Genomic DNA, 17,804 nt, shown 5'->3' with positions numbered 1-17,804 from the left:
AGTAAGGTGTGCCTGTTCTTAATTTTCTGTTACATTATCCATTCTAGTGTGAATGTTATCCAGATCTGTTTGAGGCAACCAGTTCCCAGAGCAGCTGGCTTATGTTGAGAAGCTACCTGTGCTCAGTGCAAAAATGCCCCCCTGACACATAGCTAGGAGCAGATTGCACAGCTAATGGTAGCAAAACAAAGGAAAGGGAAAGGAAGGTAGGTTTAAAAAAAAAGAACCATGTCGTATTTTACCAGGAGGCAATGTGGGCCAGCCAATGTGTCAGAAGCTGTACTCCCTCCCAGGGTGCTGACTTACAGGGTGCTGCTCTTTCCTCTGCTGGGCTCTGGTGCCACCCCCTGCCTGATGCAGCCTCCCCTCAGCTCAGTGCCCTGGGGCACTAGGCACTGGCCAAATGCAGAGAAAAAGAAAACTGCTGTTCTCTAGAGTTTTAAAGTCTAAATAAACTGAAAAGAAGAAACAGGCGTGGTGATCCCATTTTGCAGGTGAGGAATTGAGTATGGAGAACTTAACTGGCTTGCTCCAGTTTTCACAGAAAGGGCTAGACAGAATTGAGCTTTTCACGCAGATTTTACGATACCCTGTTCAGCATTGTAACAACAGGAGCATTATTCTGCATGACAGCAAAGACATTTCTGGATTTGCAGAGATTTGGAAGAAAGGGAACTTAATAACACCAAGGGAATTCAGAGTGGTATCATGACATAGCAATGCTAATAAGGAATAGTAAACTGTTTCCAGTCAATAATAGCGAACAGCATATTTCAGCTCTACATATTGGAATTTCTCGTGGAAAGGTCTTTAAACCAGATATATGATAACTGCTTATTTAAAAGTGATCATATTTTAATTGGGAATTGTTCTCCTCCAGTACTTTTACTGGCCTTTGTTCTGCTGAGAACTTTTTAGTAGCAATAGAAAAGAGCTGTTGAAGTTTAGAAAGAGAAATGGAATAGGGATAAATAATTAATTTTATTATTATTTTTTTCTTGAAATATTGGTAAAGAAAGTTTGTGAACAATACTTGGGCATATATTTCTGGAAATGTAAGATAGTTATCTTGTTTGTTGCTACAGTAACATAGTATGCACTTAAGTAGCTGTGGTACTTTAACATGCCATAAAATAAAGCACTCAATCATAATGTTAAACAGTGGCAGGGTTCTGATGTCAGTCATGTAGGCTAAATAGTTACACCTAGAATTTTTTATTACTATACAATTTATGGTCCTAGTTTTTGTTTGCCTCCCTTTAGACTTGATACTTGAGAATTCTTACTAGTTAAATCAAGAGGGAGGATTTCCATGTATGAAGACTCCTGAAGGAGTTCTGCTGAAAGAACAGGTTTTTACATCTTGTCAAGCTGGCACTTCTTGCTAACAGTTAATTCTTTCTTTTCCACAGAAGAACTCAAGGAGAAACTGAAGAAGTATGTTGATGAAGTGAATGCCCGTAAGCCTGGTTTCATCAAGGTTGTTCGACACAGCAAACAAGAGGGGCTGATTCGATCTCGAGTTAGTGGATGGAGAGTAGCCACAGCACCAGTAGTTGCTCTCTTTGATGCCCATGTGGAATTCAATGTGGGATGGTATGTGTCTCCTTGAATATCTCTGACCAGGGGACCTTTTCTAAGCACTATTTATAAATTACTGAATGGCATTTCGCTTGCATATAGAGGGTGAGTTAGCGTTCTGATCTTTTTAATGAAGATTCAGACACAGTCATGGGCACAAGCATGAAAATATGTTTGTGCTGTGTAACATACCTAGATCCATTTTTATAGTATGAGTTATCTCCTGGTATAATTACAATGTATTTAAACTATATTGGAAAACTGCATGTTAAAACCCTCTGATAATGTAGCCCTTTACCCATAGGGGAAAATTAATCTTCTTTTAATTAAAAATATTATGTTTCTTTTATGTTCTACAGTGTAAACAAGGAAGTATAATTTTTGCACTGAGGCTGCTGCTCTGTGAAAAAGCACGTAACTAAACCCATGTATTTCACCTTGTTCAGTCTGGATTTAATATCTCTGTGCTTCTTGAGTAAAAAAGATGGTAAAAAGGCAGGAGCTTCTGTCCCTAGGATAGATCTATTATTAACTCTGATTTTGATGTCCTTGATAATATTGAGAGCCTGAAGTTATCATTATTTGGTAGCAAGGGTGTAAATGTTCTACGATAGGCAGATACTCATTTCTTCCATTCAGTAGGTCACATCAAGGTTAATAATAGGGCATCCTAGGTAAAATATTGCAGTGTGTTATTTTGGGGCAGAATCTTCTGTCAAAAATCCATCTCAAAGCGAAGGTAGCTCTGAATGGGTAACAGGTGTAGACTTTGCCCCTTCTGAAATATGCAGCTTAACCTGCTGTTTATTTGGGGGGTTAGACTAGATGGCATTTAAGAGTCCCTTCCAACCCAAACTATTCTATGAGTCTGTGATTTCCATCAGTGCTATACTTCTACTGTTAAAGACATAATCTTTAACACTTTTTTTTTTCAGGGCTGAACCAGTGCTCACTAGGATAAAAGAAAACAGAAAGAGAGTAATTTCTCCATCATTTGATAACATTAAGTATGATAATTTTGAAATAGAGGAGTATCCCCTCTCAGCACAGGGGTTTGACTGGGAGCTGTGGTGCCGATATCTGAACCCTCCTAAGTCATGGTGGAAACTGCAGAACACAACTGCTCCAATAAGGTAACATGCAGCTGTGACCTAGATTGGTGTGTCCCTGGCAATGCTCGTCTAGGTATCACAGACGGGGGGTGGTCTCAGCAGGTTTTACTGACTGCAATGTTAAATTAGTTAAATGTCCTTGAACTGTCCTCTTCTGCTTTTGTCCTTGACCCCCACACATTCTTCAAGAAAACTGCTGTTTTCAGATCTTTTTTAAATAGGTTTCCTTGTTACTAGCTTGGGGCAAAACATAGCCACAGTGAAATGGTAGACTTGAATGCTCAGCAGCACTGCTTTCTCCAAGTGTCGTCTGCTGATTTAGTGGTAATAGGCCAGAAACAGAATTTGATTTACAAATGAACTGATCTGACAGTTGTATTCTTTATAATACTCATAGCTTTACAGCTGTGTTATGTCCTAGGAGTTAATGCTGGTCCGCTACAGTGTGTGAGCAATGGCTATATTAGATCCTTGCCTTGGTACAATCTCGCTCTGTACTTTCGTATCATGTCTAGAATATTGTTAGGCTGGTACAGAAGAAAACCCTTATCTTGGGGAGGAGAGTAGGTACCTCTGGATTCCCTCAGCAGCTCTGCTGAGATTCCAGACTGTTCTTACAGCTATGCATTCATACCAAGGAGGTCACTGGTACCTATACTCTCACTCTTTGCAAAAAGAAAGTGTGAAGACTGTTTTTACCACCTGCAAAGCAGAACCTTAGATAGTAGTAGAAGCTCAAGGGGGTAATCACTACCAGTCAGTTTCCATGCAGTCAGTGTAGGGGGTATCTTTCATCCAGTAGTTCAGTCTTTTCAGACAGGCAGCTTTTTTCAGGCGTTGTCAGCTTAAACACTCTGAACTGTACTGACCAACATGTTGATCATTAGGACAGGCCCTAGAACTGAAAAGTAGGACATAAAAATTCACAGGTTTGCCACAGACATATATAACAGGGGGTGGTAATTGCCCCATCATTAGAAATGGTTATCGGTGTTAATGAACTCTGTTAAGATTATGAAAATGCTTTAACGTTTTCTACTAAGTCCTGGAGAGGCAAACCTTCTGTGTTAATTATGGTGACTTTTAAAATGAAAAGTGTTTAAACTCAGAATAAAGAGAAAATCCACTTTTCCATTTTACCCCAAAACTCTGTTCTATGTGAGGATTGTGGAGTGAATGTCCTTTATGAATATTGGATGTTTAGATTTGTTCCCCAGCTCTTTCCCTGGAGCCTTTTATTTAGTACAATACATTCCATGTGTGTACTGGATAATTAAAATGAAGAAAAATTGTACTGATTGATGGCTTCTATCATGCCTCCAATATGCTTCTGGAATTCTAACAAAGGGAAGCAGGTACTCTGAAAAATACTTCTAAAACAACACCAAAAGCAAAAGTACTTTGTCATAAAATAAGCACAATTTTTGAAGTGACGTTAACTGCTATTTTCTTCATTAATAAATACATCAGAAACAGCCTTTCATTGTTATAAAGTGGGTACTATAGCACTTCAAGTTAAAGGTTTAAATGTGTAGATTTCTGTAGAATTGTACAATTTGCGATTAAGACATCTATAATCTCTTTGAAAGCAGATGTCTACACTTACTGCAGCTTGAATGTTCCCAGTAAGTGCAGGATGATTTTCCCTGTACTGCTAATTAATATCCTGTTGCTACCATAGTTCCCGTTACCAGCATAATAATCAGAAAAGACATTTTTATTTCTTGCCATTGTGGATTATAAGGTAGAAGAAAAATGAAAAGGCCAAATTCCTCTGTATTGTCCTCCACTGCATCTCATAGAGGTAAAATTGTACTCTTTGTGCCTGAACTCTTACCTTCATAAGATTAGCTCTGCACAGTAGAAGTTGGTTGATTCGTGTCATGACATAAAACAAGCTTACCGATTGAGTAAAGATTTTTGACTTATTTAAATTTGGCTGAGGACAATGGGCTAATGTTGCAGTATGCTGGTAAGGGCAGACATTTCTTGATTTTGTATTACAAAACTTTATCTGGATGTTCCTGTTCAAGAAATAGTATCTTCTTTTACATAAGCTTACAGACAAGCATTCTTAGCTGTAGATGAACCTGACTTGCATTGTTGGGTATCCTTGTTAATAATTACAGACAGAAACCTGAGGACTTAGCAGGGACAGAGACTAGAATGGCTGGTGCCTCAGAAACAAATTTGAGGCTCCTGGCTCTAGTATTGTTAGCACTGAATTCTTAGCTGTCCTGGTGAATATGTATGTCAAATAATTTTGAGTCTGTTTTCCTTCAATGGTACTTATTTCACCATAGAATCAAGAACATTAGAAGACAAAGCTGAATAAATTTGTTTGAGAGACACCTCCGTAAGAATTTGCCCTGATGCACAATTTGAACCAGCAGTTATAAATATAATCTATGTCTGAATAGTAAAATTGTTCATATTCTATCTGCTAATTTTGTTGCTGCTGGTTTATTCTTCCAGAAGTCCTGCGTTGATTGGATGCTTTATAGTAGATAGAGAATATTTCCAAGAGATTGGCTTACTGGATGAAGGCATGGAAGTATACGGAGGAGAGAATGTGGAGCTGGGAATCAGGGTAAGGAACGTGACCAACCAACACTGGTGGCTTACATTTAAAAATACAGCTTACTTCTTTTTGCAGGGGGAAAAAACAGTCAAAAATGTATGGATGATGGCATGCAAAGGAGATCCACAGCTCTGCAGTAGTATAAATTGTATTTTGGTGGGGCGGTGGGGGGAAGAGCACAAACTCCTGTATCTTTTTAAAGAACTTACCTGGGACAAGAGTAGAAATACAGAATTCGGTATTACTCATTCCTTCAAGTAACAGTGCTAGAATTCTGCAGAGATGGTACCTAAAACTCCCTGCTTACCTGTTATCCTAGATTCAGTAAAGGAGAATAGTTTCTCACAGGCATAATGGGAAAAGCCTTTCTAGATCGCTTGGTTAATTTGAATTTGGAAAATCATTATGGAGCAAACTGGAATATATAGGCAGTTATGCTACCTTCCCTCTGGAGGGAAATTAAGATATTTGTAAAGTGCGTAAGTGGACATACTTTCTTCTTCCATCATACAGTCTTCATCTGTTTACTATACGCAGTATTGGGTGTGATTTGTATACTACTTTCTGTGTCTCTTCACAGCTAAATACCATTCTGAAAATACAGTGCTTTTCTGTCTGAGGATCTTTCAGATTTTTGATCCAGGAGAAACTCTTAGATAGGTGGTAATGAAAAGTGGTATGATGTGTGTTATAAAATTAAATTCTGAACTCTGCTATGAAATGGTAGTGGAAGCTTGTATTTTGTGCTTTTTAGTTGCCAGAATAAAAGCGTACTATTGTACAATATCAAAAAAACAACAACAAAAAAGAATTTATTTTGAAAATACAGAATCCTCTGCTGAGACTGACAGATATAACAAAAAATACTCATTTTTACTCTGGGGTCCTGAAATTCTTTTTCTCCCACCTGTCAGAGATAAAGCGTTATTGCAGCAAGACTGAAGTGCAGATCCCCTCTCAGTTACATCAGATCATGGTTTTAAGGAAAGAGAGAGAGAAATGCAAGTCTGCTGCTTTTATTAACACCATTCTCCTCACTGTGAGGGCCAGAGAGAGCCGTCTTCTGTTCCTGAAACCTGATTTTGCAGCTCATGTTGCGATGAGTTGAAAATTAGTATCACTTTGATTTTTCGTTTCTTTTTTCAACTGACAAAACTATTGTCTCCTTGTGGGAGCAAGAGGAGTTTTATCTAGTTTTGCATCATGAGATATGTGCTGTCCAGTCTGCTATACTTAGCCTTGCAGAAGTTGATTGGGAAGAGCACTTTGATAGGCAAGACCAAGAGAGATACAAATCTCTGCGTAATTGAAACTCTGGAGTAGACTGGATCACTGGAATAAGGCCCAACACTTCTCTGATTTCCTTATGGCTTTTTGTCTGTCTCCAGGGAAGCAGTGCCTGACCTACATAAAATACTTTCATCTGTAACAGATTGTAGTGTGCAAGGTAGCATAATGTATGCTGCCTCGTCTGACTTTATTCTGGCTTGGATCTGTGTTCCTGGCTATATCAGAACAAATTACTGAGAGGTAATGAACAGATTTTTCAGCAGTTTATTACCAACTCTTCTCACAATTCTCAGCATATCCCAGATAATACCAGGATGAATATAAATGTACAGTGCAGTATTAGAGCTTCTGGGAAGCACAATATTATGTCTACAGATGTTAAGCTTGAAAAGCAAGCTCCTTCCCGCAGCCACCTGCTTCTGGTGCACACATGGGGCCGTACACCGTGTCCTGGCAAAATCCAGGTGGCTGCTTCGAGTGTGCTCTCGTATGACAGTGGGCAGCCATGTCATTCCCCTGCATCCTAAGCACTCATCCCTAGAGGTGCAGCTCCAAGGGGTTGTCTTTCATTTCCTTTAGACAGGGCGATGTGGAAAGCTGTAGTCAGCAGGTGATTTCAGGCCAGATGGTCTGTCTCTGCTGCTGAACTACGTTTTTGTCTCTGCAGCACCAAACAGCCATCTCTAGATTACTTGCATTGTTTTCAGCTGCGAGGCCCTTGATGAATCACTTAATATAGTCATTGTTCTACAAAAACTACATTATAATTACAGTATTAGTGCAATAAATAATTTTTCCATTTTAAAACGGTGCTTTCCAACCCATGACTACGGATTGCTCACTGTGCTTCATCTTTCATTGCCATTTTCCTTTTTTAAGAAATATCTGGTTTCATCTAGCATTCTGCCGTGTGATATGCATTATCACATAGGGGTGAAGAAGCAGGCGCTGCATGCTGATATCCAGGCTAGCCAAGAAGTAGGATGTTGTGTATCACATTTTCTGATATGATGGAGCTGCTACCTAGTGAAATTTCCTTAATTTTCTTTCATAGCTTGAATTTCTAAGCAAATTTCACACAGCCTGTTTCCATTCTTTGCAGTATTTAGGCACTGGAAGTAAATTCTTTCATTGGGAAATTTTATGTAACAGCACGTAAGACCAGATATCTGCAGGAACAGGAGAGGTTACTTTCAACTACAGAAATAGCAACAAGAGTCAGGATCATTTGAGCTACCTGTTTATCTTAAACATGCTAAGCAGAGCCTGGTCCTGTGTCCTTATATTACTAATTTTGTTCCAGAGGATGTAAAACTACTGTGAGCCAAGCTCGTATGCAGACCAGCTGCAGCAGCATGTGATGACAGGACTGGGTGAATTGCTGTCTGTGCCTGTGCACAAATTCTTGTTTTCGTTTTGTTAGCAGCTGCATCTTCAGTGATGTGAGATAAGATTTAATTTCCCAGCTTAGAGGCTTCTGAGAAGCAAAGTCTACCTATTTAGGATTTCTTTTCATTATAAAGGAGAAACCATTATAGTGTCTTCTAAAATTGTGAAATGGTTTGGTTTTGGCTGAACTGATGGAATTTTCACTGTGAAGGGACAGAAATTAGACCCTGATGAAATGGAGACTTATCCAACTATCCTGTCCCAGGAAGTATTTTTGTCATCTCATCATCTGCACAAATATTTAGTTATTTGTGTTACACGAGTGCAAGAAAATCCCCAACTATTGGAAACTGTATCTGAAGCGTCCATTGCTGGTAAACCGTACCAAGCTACAGAAAACAGGTCTTTGATTGGAGCATTATTCTCTGTGACTCTAGTGAATTAGTTTCTCTACTCAGTTCTATTTGTCTCTAATTTGGTGTATTATTTTAACTTTGAAGATTTTTTACCCTTGTCTGTGGCTTTGTAATAGCATTTGTAAAATATTAAACATATATTATTAAATAAATATTAATAGAGTTCTGTTGCCTTGAGCTAGAAGCTGACAGATGAGTTCAAAATATGAATGCATTTTGAATCTTAGAAGCAACACTGTATTTTCTCCTCAAGCAAATATTTTCTTGCAAAGCTATTTTATTTTTTGCCCCATAAGAAAATAAAGGCAGGCTGGTTGATGTAAGACTTGACAGCATCCTTTTTGAGCAGCTCAGTCACTTCATCTGAGATTTTTGAAAGATTCATTTACTGTGCCCCAGAACCATATTCTTAAACTCACTTTAGGATGAGTAATACTTCTTTGTGGTTTATGTTCAATCATTCCCAATTGAATGGACTTAAGCATGCTTTTAAGGGACCAGATCGCATTTGGAGGGCAAACTGGAATCACATTGCTTATCCAAGAGACCAAACAGGAGGTGTGTTGGCAACTGCGTTACAGCAGAAACAAAACGCGAGTGTAGATCTGTCGTTTCTCACTGTCATTTAGGCTCTGCTTCTGGGTAGTGCTTGCACAAGCAGTAGTTGTAGTTACAGTAGCCCCTACAAATCCATTGCAATCAACTGGGTGCAGTCAATTAGATCCTGCATTAGATTGTTCAAGTCTAGTTTTCAGCAGACTTAAAAGGCCTATGCCAATCATCACTGAAGTCAGCAGAATTTCGATCAAGGGCAAGCCTGTAGCAATCATTTTGTCTTTTAAAGCAGCCTACATGTTTGATAAAGCTTCCAAATATCTGTTACAACAAAGTTGTTTGTACCATTTTTAGGGATGCTTGAACAAATATTCAGTGATTTGCCTCAGGTCACAGACTTAAGTCATCATCAGAGTCAAGGGAATGTAAGCCCAGGCTTTTACTTAGAGTAATTATGTATGTCACAAAGACTTTGTGCTTGCAGATGAATTAGTGTTCACAGGGATATAATGGCCCTGTTAAATGGGTAAGACAAAATTTTGTTAGAAGGTAATAGCCCTTTAAGGGAAAAGGAATGGATCTTGTTCCCACTAAACAACATATCAAGACTTTACATCAGCTGACCCAGGAGGAAAATTGCATTTATAGTTCAGACTGAGTACAGCACACTACTTTTATACTGTATATTGCCATAGTGCAATTAGTTGTATTTGCAATAAAATAATATTGTAATAAATGTATCTGCTTCATTTCTGGTTAGCCTGGCAGCTTTCCTATAGAACTTACGTGTTGCTGATGCTTTTTCTGTTGGTGGAGAAATAGAGGAATGCATTTTTTGGACAGAGATGAGGAAATGAGTTACTGGACCAGAAAATTGTCCCAGCGTTCTTTGTGGTGTTGTTCATACAACAAGGTCCCTCTGTTGCAGAGCAAGCAGACATGAAGTCTGTCATGCGTCTCCCTGATCTATTTTTTCTCAAATTCCAGAGGTGACTTCCTTTTTGCTTGCTTGTTTGGGAGTGTGGGTTGTTTGTTTTTTTCCTGAAGGTGTGTGTGGTGCTAACTACCTGTCCTTTTATCTCTTTCTTTTTTAACTTCCCCCCACCCCAGCTGCTGAGATCATGATTCTTCATTGCTGACTAGTTAACCCAGTCTCTCCCATACGGTGCATGGAAGCTTGTTGCTGGCTTACATGTCCAGTCATTACCAGTCCAAAGTGTTTGTGTATCCTAAGTGTTTCTCACCCGAGATCCCTGTCTTATGCCCTTGCAAAAGTGTTCTTTTTGATAATCACAAGCAAGTGCAGATGTTTACATGTGCCCCAAATCTCTGTATTCATCTGAAAACATTTTGGACTTTTTCCTCTTTCCCTAGAAGCTTCCCGAAATTTACCTGCCAGTGTTTATAGTACAGTCCATAAATTATATGAAATCATGAATATATCACATGTAAATAGATGTCTGTTTTTATTAAGGAAAGCCTCTGTACAGTGTACAAGCTAGGGTGTAGTTTCACAACACATAGGCTTAAACAGCTACGCTGATTTGTGTTTTCTCCTTCCTCTCCTCCTCCTCCTTGCCATCCTCGTTAGCACTCTTGCAGCACACCCGTGCTTTGGCACTGCCAACGTAGCTGGCTGCAAGGCTACCCCGTACCCATTTTCTATGGACACCCCCCGTTCAGAAGTAAACCTTGACATTGTAATTTATTTTTTTTTCAAGCTGACAGGTTAATTTTAATATTAATCAGTTCATGGTTTACCAAGCTGCCTCACAAACTGTTGTGTTGGAAAAATTGAGTGGCTAGTGCACCAAGAGGTGGAAAGGACTGGGAGGGAACAAAGAAACCAAGAGGATTTTTCACCGAGCTGCTGTGCTGAGGAACTGTTTGCACAGAGAGCGAGCGGTGGGATATGCCGTGTGTGCATAGCATCCTCTTTTGTCCTTGCTGCCGGGTCCCCTTTCACGGCACTCCACTAAGCAATGTAGATATTCCCAAAATACCCTTCAGGAGAATGAATCTAGATGTCCCCCATTCTTGCACTGACAGCTATCGTCACTTGCTGCGGTCTTGAAGCCATGTTTTCACTTGATTTTATGAAGTGGGCCATAGCCCTTCCCACCGGGGAATGACTTGCTGTACAGAAAAATTCCTGAGTGTATGATCATGGTGCTGCTCAACAGTGCTGGGTTGATGTGCCAAGGGGAAGGCCTGAGAAGTACAAGAATAAGAATATTCTTAGTGTCTGCTTTTAGGTAAAATTTAAATACTGCTATTTAAGGTAGTGATTTCTTTTTAACTTTACATTAAAGCTTTAAATAGGAAGATGTCTATTTTATTTTTATCCATTTTGTGAATTAAGAAGAGACCCTTTTTAGACTGAACTCTGCAAGAAAAATTTGTAAAGATGGACCAAATGTTACTTCTTACAAGATGTAGCCAATGCTTTTCATAGCCCACACGTTCACCAAGATAAACCCAATTCTTCGACAGTGTCAGTATGGCGTAAGTACTTGCCTCATGCCCTGTATAACCTGTAGTGGCTTCTCAGCAGGGCCAGAATTATTGCTAAGGTTGATTTTGTTTTGGAAAGTACCTCACTGTGTTAACAACCTGAATCCCAAGATGACACAGACTAAAATTCTGTATTTACAGGGTTGTAATTCCAACAGGAAAAATAAACACCACAGCCTCTATTGAGAATAAAATAAGAAATGTCATGCCTCCAAACAGGTGCCAGTCATGACATCAACAGAAGCTGTCTTTCTCTGGCTTGTTCTGGTTTTGTGTCAAACCTACAGTGGAATAATTGGCTTTTCCCCCCTGTTTTGCCCATGAATGCCTCAGCAGGTAACCTGCAGCTACAGCATGTGTAATTATACATACAGACAACATTACCAGTGAATCATTTTTGTGGTTTTGCTCTTTCTGGGGAGAGAACATTTTATTAACTGCTCCCACAGGAAAGCAAATGATTGATACAGCACCAGCTAATGCACGGCATCCCTGTACCCTACAAGGAAGGAGGATGAGGCCTTGAAGATTTCTCACAGATATTTTTTCACTGGTTGTGCCTGTGTGGTTGCACATCACCAACTGGGCAGTAATACGCACATCTTGACGTTTTATGATAGAAAACTGTTTATAGTGGTATGGAAAGAAATAAAACAGTTTCAGGCAACATGCATTCACAAATCAGTGGACCCAGGTGAGATGCAAATTAATTAGTGCATTATTATAAGACAGTCTCATGTTTAATATGTTTCTGCACTTCTAAGTCACGGCATGGTGGCAATGCCATTGTAGTTTCTGGTATAGCAATTATTCATGGCCTAGTCTGTGAAGATTCCGTATTTGTTTTAACATGATACTGAGGTGAGATCTCTCTAGAATTTGATTTCATGGAGAGTTTTTAGTACTGATTTAGTACTGCAAGACTGATTTAGTAATCTAACAAAGATTAGAGGAAGACCAGTGAGGAAGAGGAAGGGATTGCTGTGGTGTAACAGAACTGACTGGATGACTGGGATGGATTCTATGATAAGGTCACCTGCGTAGTGGATGAAGGGAAGGCAGTGGATGTAGTTTTTTGGATTTTAGTAAGGCTTTTGATACTGTCTGTCACAGCACCCTTCTGGACAAGTTGTCCAGCTGTGGGATGAGCAGGTTCACGTTGTGCTGGGTGAGGAACTGGCTGAGGGGCAGGGCGCCAGGGCTTGTAGTGAATGGGGCTACGTCTGGGTGGCAGCCAGTCACTGGCGGTGTTCCTCAGGGTTCAGTTCTGTGCCCAGCCCTGTTCAATAGATTTATCGGTGCTCTGAGTGCAGGAGTTGAGTGCACCGTGAGCAAAATTGCTGGTAATGCCAAACTGGGAGGTGCTGTTGAGTTTCTTGAGGCACAGGGTACCTTGTAGAAGGATCTAGATGTCTAGGAGTATTGGGCAGTGATTAATGGGATGAAATGTAACAAGTCCAAATGGCAGACTCTGCACCTAGGACAGAGTGACGCCGGGCACAAGTACGAACTGGGAGAGGAGCGCTGGGGAGCAGCCCTGCAGGAAGGGACCCGGGGTGCTGGTCAGTCAGCAGCGTGCCCTGGCAGCTGGGAGGGCAAACCCCATGCTGGGGGGCATCGAACACAGCATCAAGAGCAGCAACTGTCCTGCTGTATTTGGCACCTGGAGCGCTGTGCGGTTCTGGGCCCCACAGTTTAAGAAGGATGTGAAGGTCCTTGAATGCGCCCAGAGGGGGGAACACAGCTGGTGAAGGGGCTGGAAAGCATGTCCTGTGAGGAGCAGCTAAGGACTTTGGGTTTGTCTAGTTTGGAGAAAAGGGGGCTGAGGGGTGACCTGACTGCTCGCTACAGCTTCCTGAGGAGGGGAGGTGGAGAGGGACGTGCCAGTCTCTTCTCCCTGTGTCTAGTGATAGGGCATGTGGGAAGGGTTCAAAGCTGCCCCAGGGGAGGTTCAGCCTGGACATCAGGAGGCATTTCTTTACCGAGAGGGTGGTCAGACACTGGAACAGGCTTCTTGGAGAGGTGGTCGATGCCCCAAGTCTGCGAGTGTTTAAGAGACATTTGGATAATGCCCTCAATACCATGCTTTAACTTTTGGGCAGCCCTGAACTGGTCAGGCAGCTGGACTAGATGATCGTTGTAGGTCCCTTCCAACTGAAAATACTGCGTGCCGTTGTGTTGTGTTCTGTTCCTGGTATTCTGGTACTACTGATCAAGTCTTTAAGATTAGTGCAAGATTAGATCAGGTGAAGTACAGCTGTGGTAAGGGAGAGAAAGCTAAAAACATAAAAGACGGGCAGTGCAGTAAGTTGCTCCATGAATACTAAACCAGTGGTGATGTGGTTATTCAGTTTGCTGCTTTTTTGCCTTTTAAGATGAAAAGCTGTTTCTTTTACTCTTCCTATTCATGACTTAAACTGGGCAGTGTAGTGATTTATATGTTGGTTATTGCTGTGCCTAGCAATGAGATAGACACGTTTGAAAGAGACCTGAATGAAGCACATGCCTTTAGTGACCCTTGAAGCCTATTATCTCCTAGTAACAAAAAGCACAGAGTCACTCCTGCAGTTGTAAACCAGCAACACAACATTGGGTTTGACAATACATTGTAAAAGTTTCGCAGCTCATGAAGACAGTGCAAAATTAATCCCTGCAGAACAAAACCATTTGAAAAGAACATAATAAAGCAATTAGCTAAAAGAGGAAGGAAACTACTGACAATTTAATATGGGAAGAATATTTGCATGTATTTTTCAATGAGTGTGTTTTATAAAGGCACAATTAATGCAAAATGAGGCCTATGAGGCAATTAATGATGACTTCAAAAGTAAGATTTAAGGGATAATTTACATTTAAAAAATTGAGAGCAGCTCCAGTTATGTTAAAGCCTTTTATTTCCTTTTTTAAAGTATTTTAGATTGTGGGGGTATATTTCTGTAGGTTGCTTAGAGTTTCACGTTAAGATTATCAGCTCGATTATGGAAACAAGCTATTCTCGCGCACAAATAGATAAGTTTACCTGAAAAGGCTTATATGATGATAAGAAATAGAATAGTTTTCAAAAACCTCACAGGGCTTCAGTAAAACAGATGAAGGAATTTTAAAGATATCTCTCTCCAGTCTCTGATTTCTCTATGCCTACTGTTCTGAGCTGTGACTATAGGCAGTCCCTCCTTGAAACGAAGTTGTGCCTCGATTTCCCACCCTGCAGGCATACACACCAGTGACATGATGCTCTTTTCCAGCCCGTTCAGCACTGGGAACAGGCAGTAAACCAGAATCATGGCTTCAGTAAACAGTGTATTTTCTTTCTGTTTCTGTCCATCTATATTCTCATTTTTCTAATCCTGAATTTATGTGACTCAAGCCAGAACTCTGCATTTAATTCTATTGTTTGGGCAGGCTTCTTCAATAGGAGGAAGCTATTTGAGACCAGTGGAAAAAGCAAAGCTGTGCATGGCTTCTTGCTGAATTTGGGAAAGTTAGCCAAGTCCATCAGTACTTATTGTCGCTACTGCAATTATTTAGTGAAGATTATCTCACTTCGGTGGAGATATGACCTAAATAAAGATTAACATATATCCAGTAACATAAATATAAATAAAAAAATGCCCAGTACAATAAATATTTAGTAACATATATAAATATTAATGTATTTCTAGTGAGTATAGTTTCTAGGTTGAGACAGACAGATACCTAAATGTACGTGACAATCCAAAGACTTTCAGGGGGCAATCCAAAACCCACTTATTGCTGCTGAGAACATGAACATTGATGTCAGTGGTCTTTGTATCTGACCATTCTCTCTGTACCTTCTGCAGTTACCTGTCAAGTTGCCAAAATAAAAATGCAGACCCGAAATAATCACAGACTTGGCTCATGGTATTGAATAAAAACAGTTCATTCATACTTGCCTGTAAAACATCAAGCTCATTACTGGTTATCAGTAAATGATTAATGGTAATGACAAAGGTTAACAAGATTCACAAATATTTTTGCTTTAAAGTGTTCCCCAAAATATATTTTAAAGATATTGGTGACTGTTTGTTTGTATCCACAGTAGTAATTAATTCACACTGACTGTTACTATCTTCAGGGCATCTTTAATGAGTTCTTCTAATTTTGTCATTTGCAGATTCCACAGAAGCTAGAAATTGCTTCAGCTTTTAGGGAACGCAATTATTAAAAAGTTTTGTTTGCAGTCCAAACGAAATGATGGTTTCAAACATGGTCACATCAGTTGTTGGAGAAACTGCGTGATCTGTGTAAATTTAATGAATGCAGTACATGCTAATAAAGTGCTCAGCATCATGTAGGGTTTATTTTTTTTATTAGATTTAGCTTCCACAACATGAAATGAAGTCAGTCATTAAAGAGATAAAAAGAAACGCTTTTAATGGAGAAGTGTTATATCATTTCTATAATGAAGTATAAATTAGAGATTCAGAGTTGTAATTGTTTTGATTAATTACGCAAATTCTAATATGTTTAAATGCAATTGAAGAGGATTTGGAATTAAAAATAAAACTAAATAAAAATGGAGACCCTTGGTCTAGTGAAGTAGATTTTCCAGATGTGAATGGAACTTGCTCTAAAAAAACTATAACCAGCTTTAGATGTTTCTAAGGATGTGTGAGTCACCCATCTCCACTGCACACTGAAGGCTGTACAAACGCTGTCGCTACTGCCCTCGTTTTGGTGGGAACGAGTGCGGGATGACAGCATAGCAGTATTAGGGCATACGCCTTCGCAGAATCCTTAAGGAAGCCATGTGGTGCGTCACTGCTTCAGTAGCTGCCTGGCTTGTGCCATCCCGACGGACCACCCAGTACTTGGGTCCTTTACTCTTTTAACAGAGCGAAAGTTACAGCGGATCTGTTGTGCCCCCACCTGTGTTCTCTCTGCAATTTTAAGCATCTTCTGCTTTCCTGGCTCTTCCAGTGCAAACAACATGCTTTCCGTTTGCTCTGTGGGGCTACTTTAACCTTGATGAATATAAACTCACACAGATGTAGGGCTGCAATTATAGTTTATGTGTAAATGTACTTTCAGTAAATTAACAGTAAGAAGTGCTTAGAGCCTGGACAAATTCTTCCCATGAGTCATAACAACTGAATATTTAAAAGGGAGGCATGTCCCTGCCCCTTTTTCTTTCTCCAAATAGATTATCAGTATTCATTTAATGTTCTTATCTCCCGCTTGTTTTTCTTAGTTTAGGTGATAGGCTTTGCTGATTTTAGTCTTTCAGCTTTGTAAGTGTTAGAAGTTGCCTTGGCATTGCTACTGTCCCTCTCCACCTTGAATTTTTTAATGGAATTTTACTACCTTTTACTACTGATGAAGGAACCCTTTCAAGAAGAGGAAGCCCTCCAAGCCCTTCTTGGGACTATACCAAATGTATGTACCTCCTCAGGAAATTCAAGAATAAAGAGCCCTTTCTGAGGTCTCTTGGAAGGAAGCACTGAAAACACACTGAACTGGATTCTGAGAGCTGAATTCTGGACAGGGAACTCCAGTTGGTGTGTTCTTCACTTGATGTATGGAAACTGTTAGCATAGAGCTCTAGTCCAGCCTTGGCACATGCTAATCAGATTTTCATGAATTGCAGGACATTTTTGTTTAGAAATAACGGAATCTGTTTTGAAGCTGTTTAATACAATCCACCTGTTCTGTCAGTGTCTGTATTGACAGCTCCCTCTTAGCATCAAGTTTTTAAGTGAATCCATTGTTCTTGCAGAGTAATTAATTAGTGTTTGGAAATAGAACAAAGACTGACAGTGTCTGAGAGAAAGGAGTGGCCACCAGGTATGATTAATTGGTGTTTATTCAGGTAGTGGGTGTTATTTACAAACTATATTAAAGACTTTGTCATCTCAGGATGTTTTTTGAAAACAGATATGACTTCATTATAAAGTCAAATCAGATTTTACTGATTACTGAATCAGTACTAAAATTATAGATGAGTCTGCTCTTCAGATTTTCAGATCCTAGAAAATTACTTGGAAATTCAGCTTATTATAGGTTGTGAATTTTTGGCTCAGCTTGTTGTCAAGATGGTATTCAGACCCAGCTCTAAAAATCCCACAAAAGATTTGGTGTTCACATGTTGGACTTGGATCAAGGCCATTCGTAGTTAAAATGAGCAAAGACGAGGCAGCACACGCAGTATGTGAATTGTCGTGTCCTAGGCTAAGTTATGACCATCTCTACATCTTCCTTGTCTTTTATGATACTAATTTAAACAGTGTGCAGTGAGTAACTCTGAATCAATTTATAGCTGGATGTCAATGCCGTGCTGAGAAACGGGCTGGACTGAAAGCAGGCATTGTGTGAGCAAAGCCTGGTGATATTTCACATTTAATCTTT

The 17,804-nt window shown here is 39.8% G+C and overlaps 1 protein-coding gene and 1 long non-coding RNA gene across 22 annotated transcripts in view; one reads left to right on the top strand and one right to left on the bottom strand.

The window, feature by feature from the left end:
* Nucleotides 1-17,804, top strand: part of GALNT18 (polypeptide N-acetylgalactosaminyltransferase 18) — a 329,806-nt gene that overhangs the window by 251,674 nt on the left and 60,328 nt on the right. For 6 of the 7 annotated variants that reach the window (XM_055813301.1, XM_027778386.2, XM_027778387.2 and 3 more), the window contains 3 exons: nucleotides 1,413-1,596; nucleotides 2,517-2,714; nucleotides 5,169-5,283. In XM_055813301.1, the coding sequence (XP_055669276.1) occupies nucleotides 1,413-1,596; nucleotides 2,517-2,714; nucleotides 5,169-5,283 (497 nt within the window). The remainder of the gene's footprint in view (nucleotides 1-1,412; nucleotides 1,597-2,516; nucleotides 2,715-5,168; nucleotides 5,284-17,804) is intronic. The other variant, XM_027778388.2, reaches the window with a different exon arrangement.
* LOC106112084 (uncharacterized) overlaps nucleotides 10,374-17,804 on the bottom strand; it is a 316,631-nt gene continuing 309,200 nt past the window's right edge. For all 15 annotated transcript variants that reach the window (XR_008748682.1, XR_008748679.1, XR_008748677.1 and 12 more), the window contains one exon: nucleotides 10,374-11,135. This is a non-coding gene — a long non-coding RNA (uncharacterized LOC106112084). The remainder of the gene's footprint in view (nucleotides 11,136-17,804) is intronic.

This window comes from Falco peregrinus, chromosome 9, assembly GCF_023634155.1.
Source record: "Falco peregrinus isolate bFalPer1 chromosome 9, bFalPer1.pri, whole genome shotgun sequence".
Classification (NCBI taxonomy): Eukaryota; Metazoa; Chordata; class Aves; order Falconiformes; family Falconidae; genus Falco; species Falco peregrinus.
The sequence above is the reverse complement of the archived record's forward strand: the minus strand, read 5'-3'. Positions and strand labels throughout refer to the sequence as shown.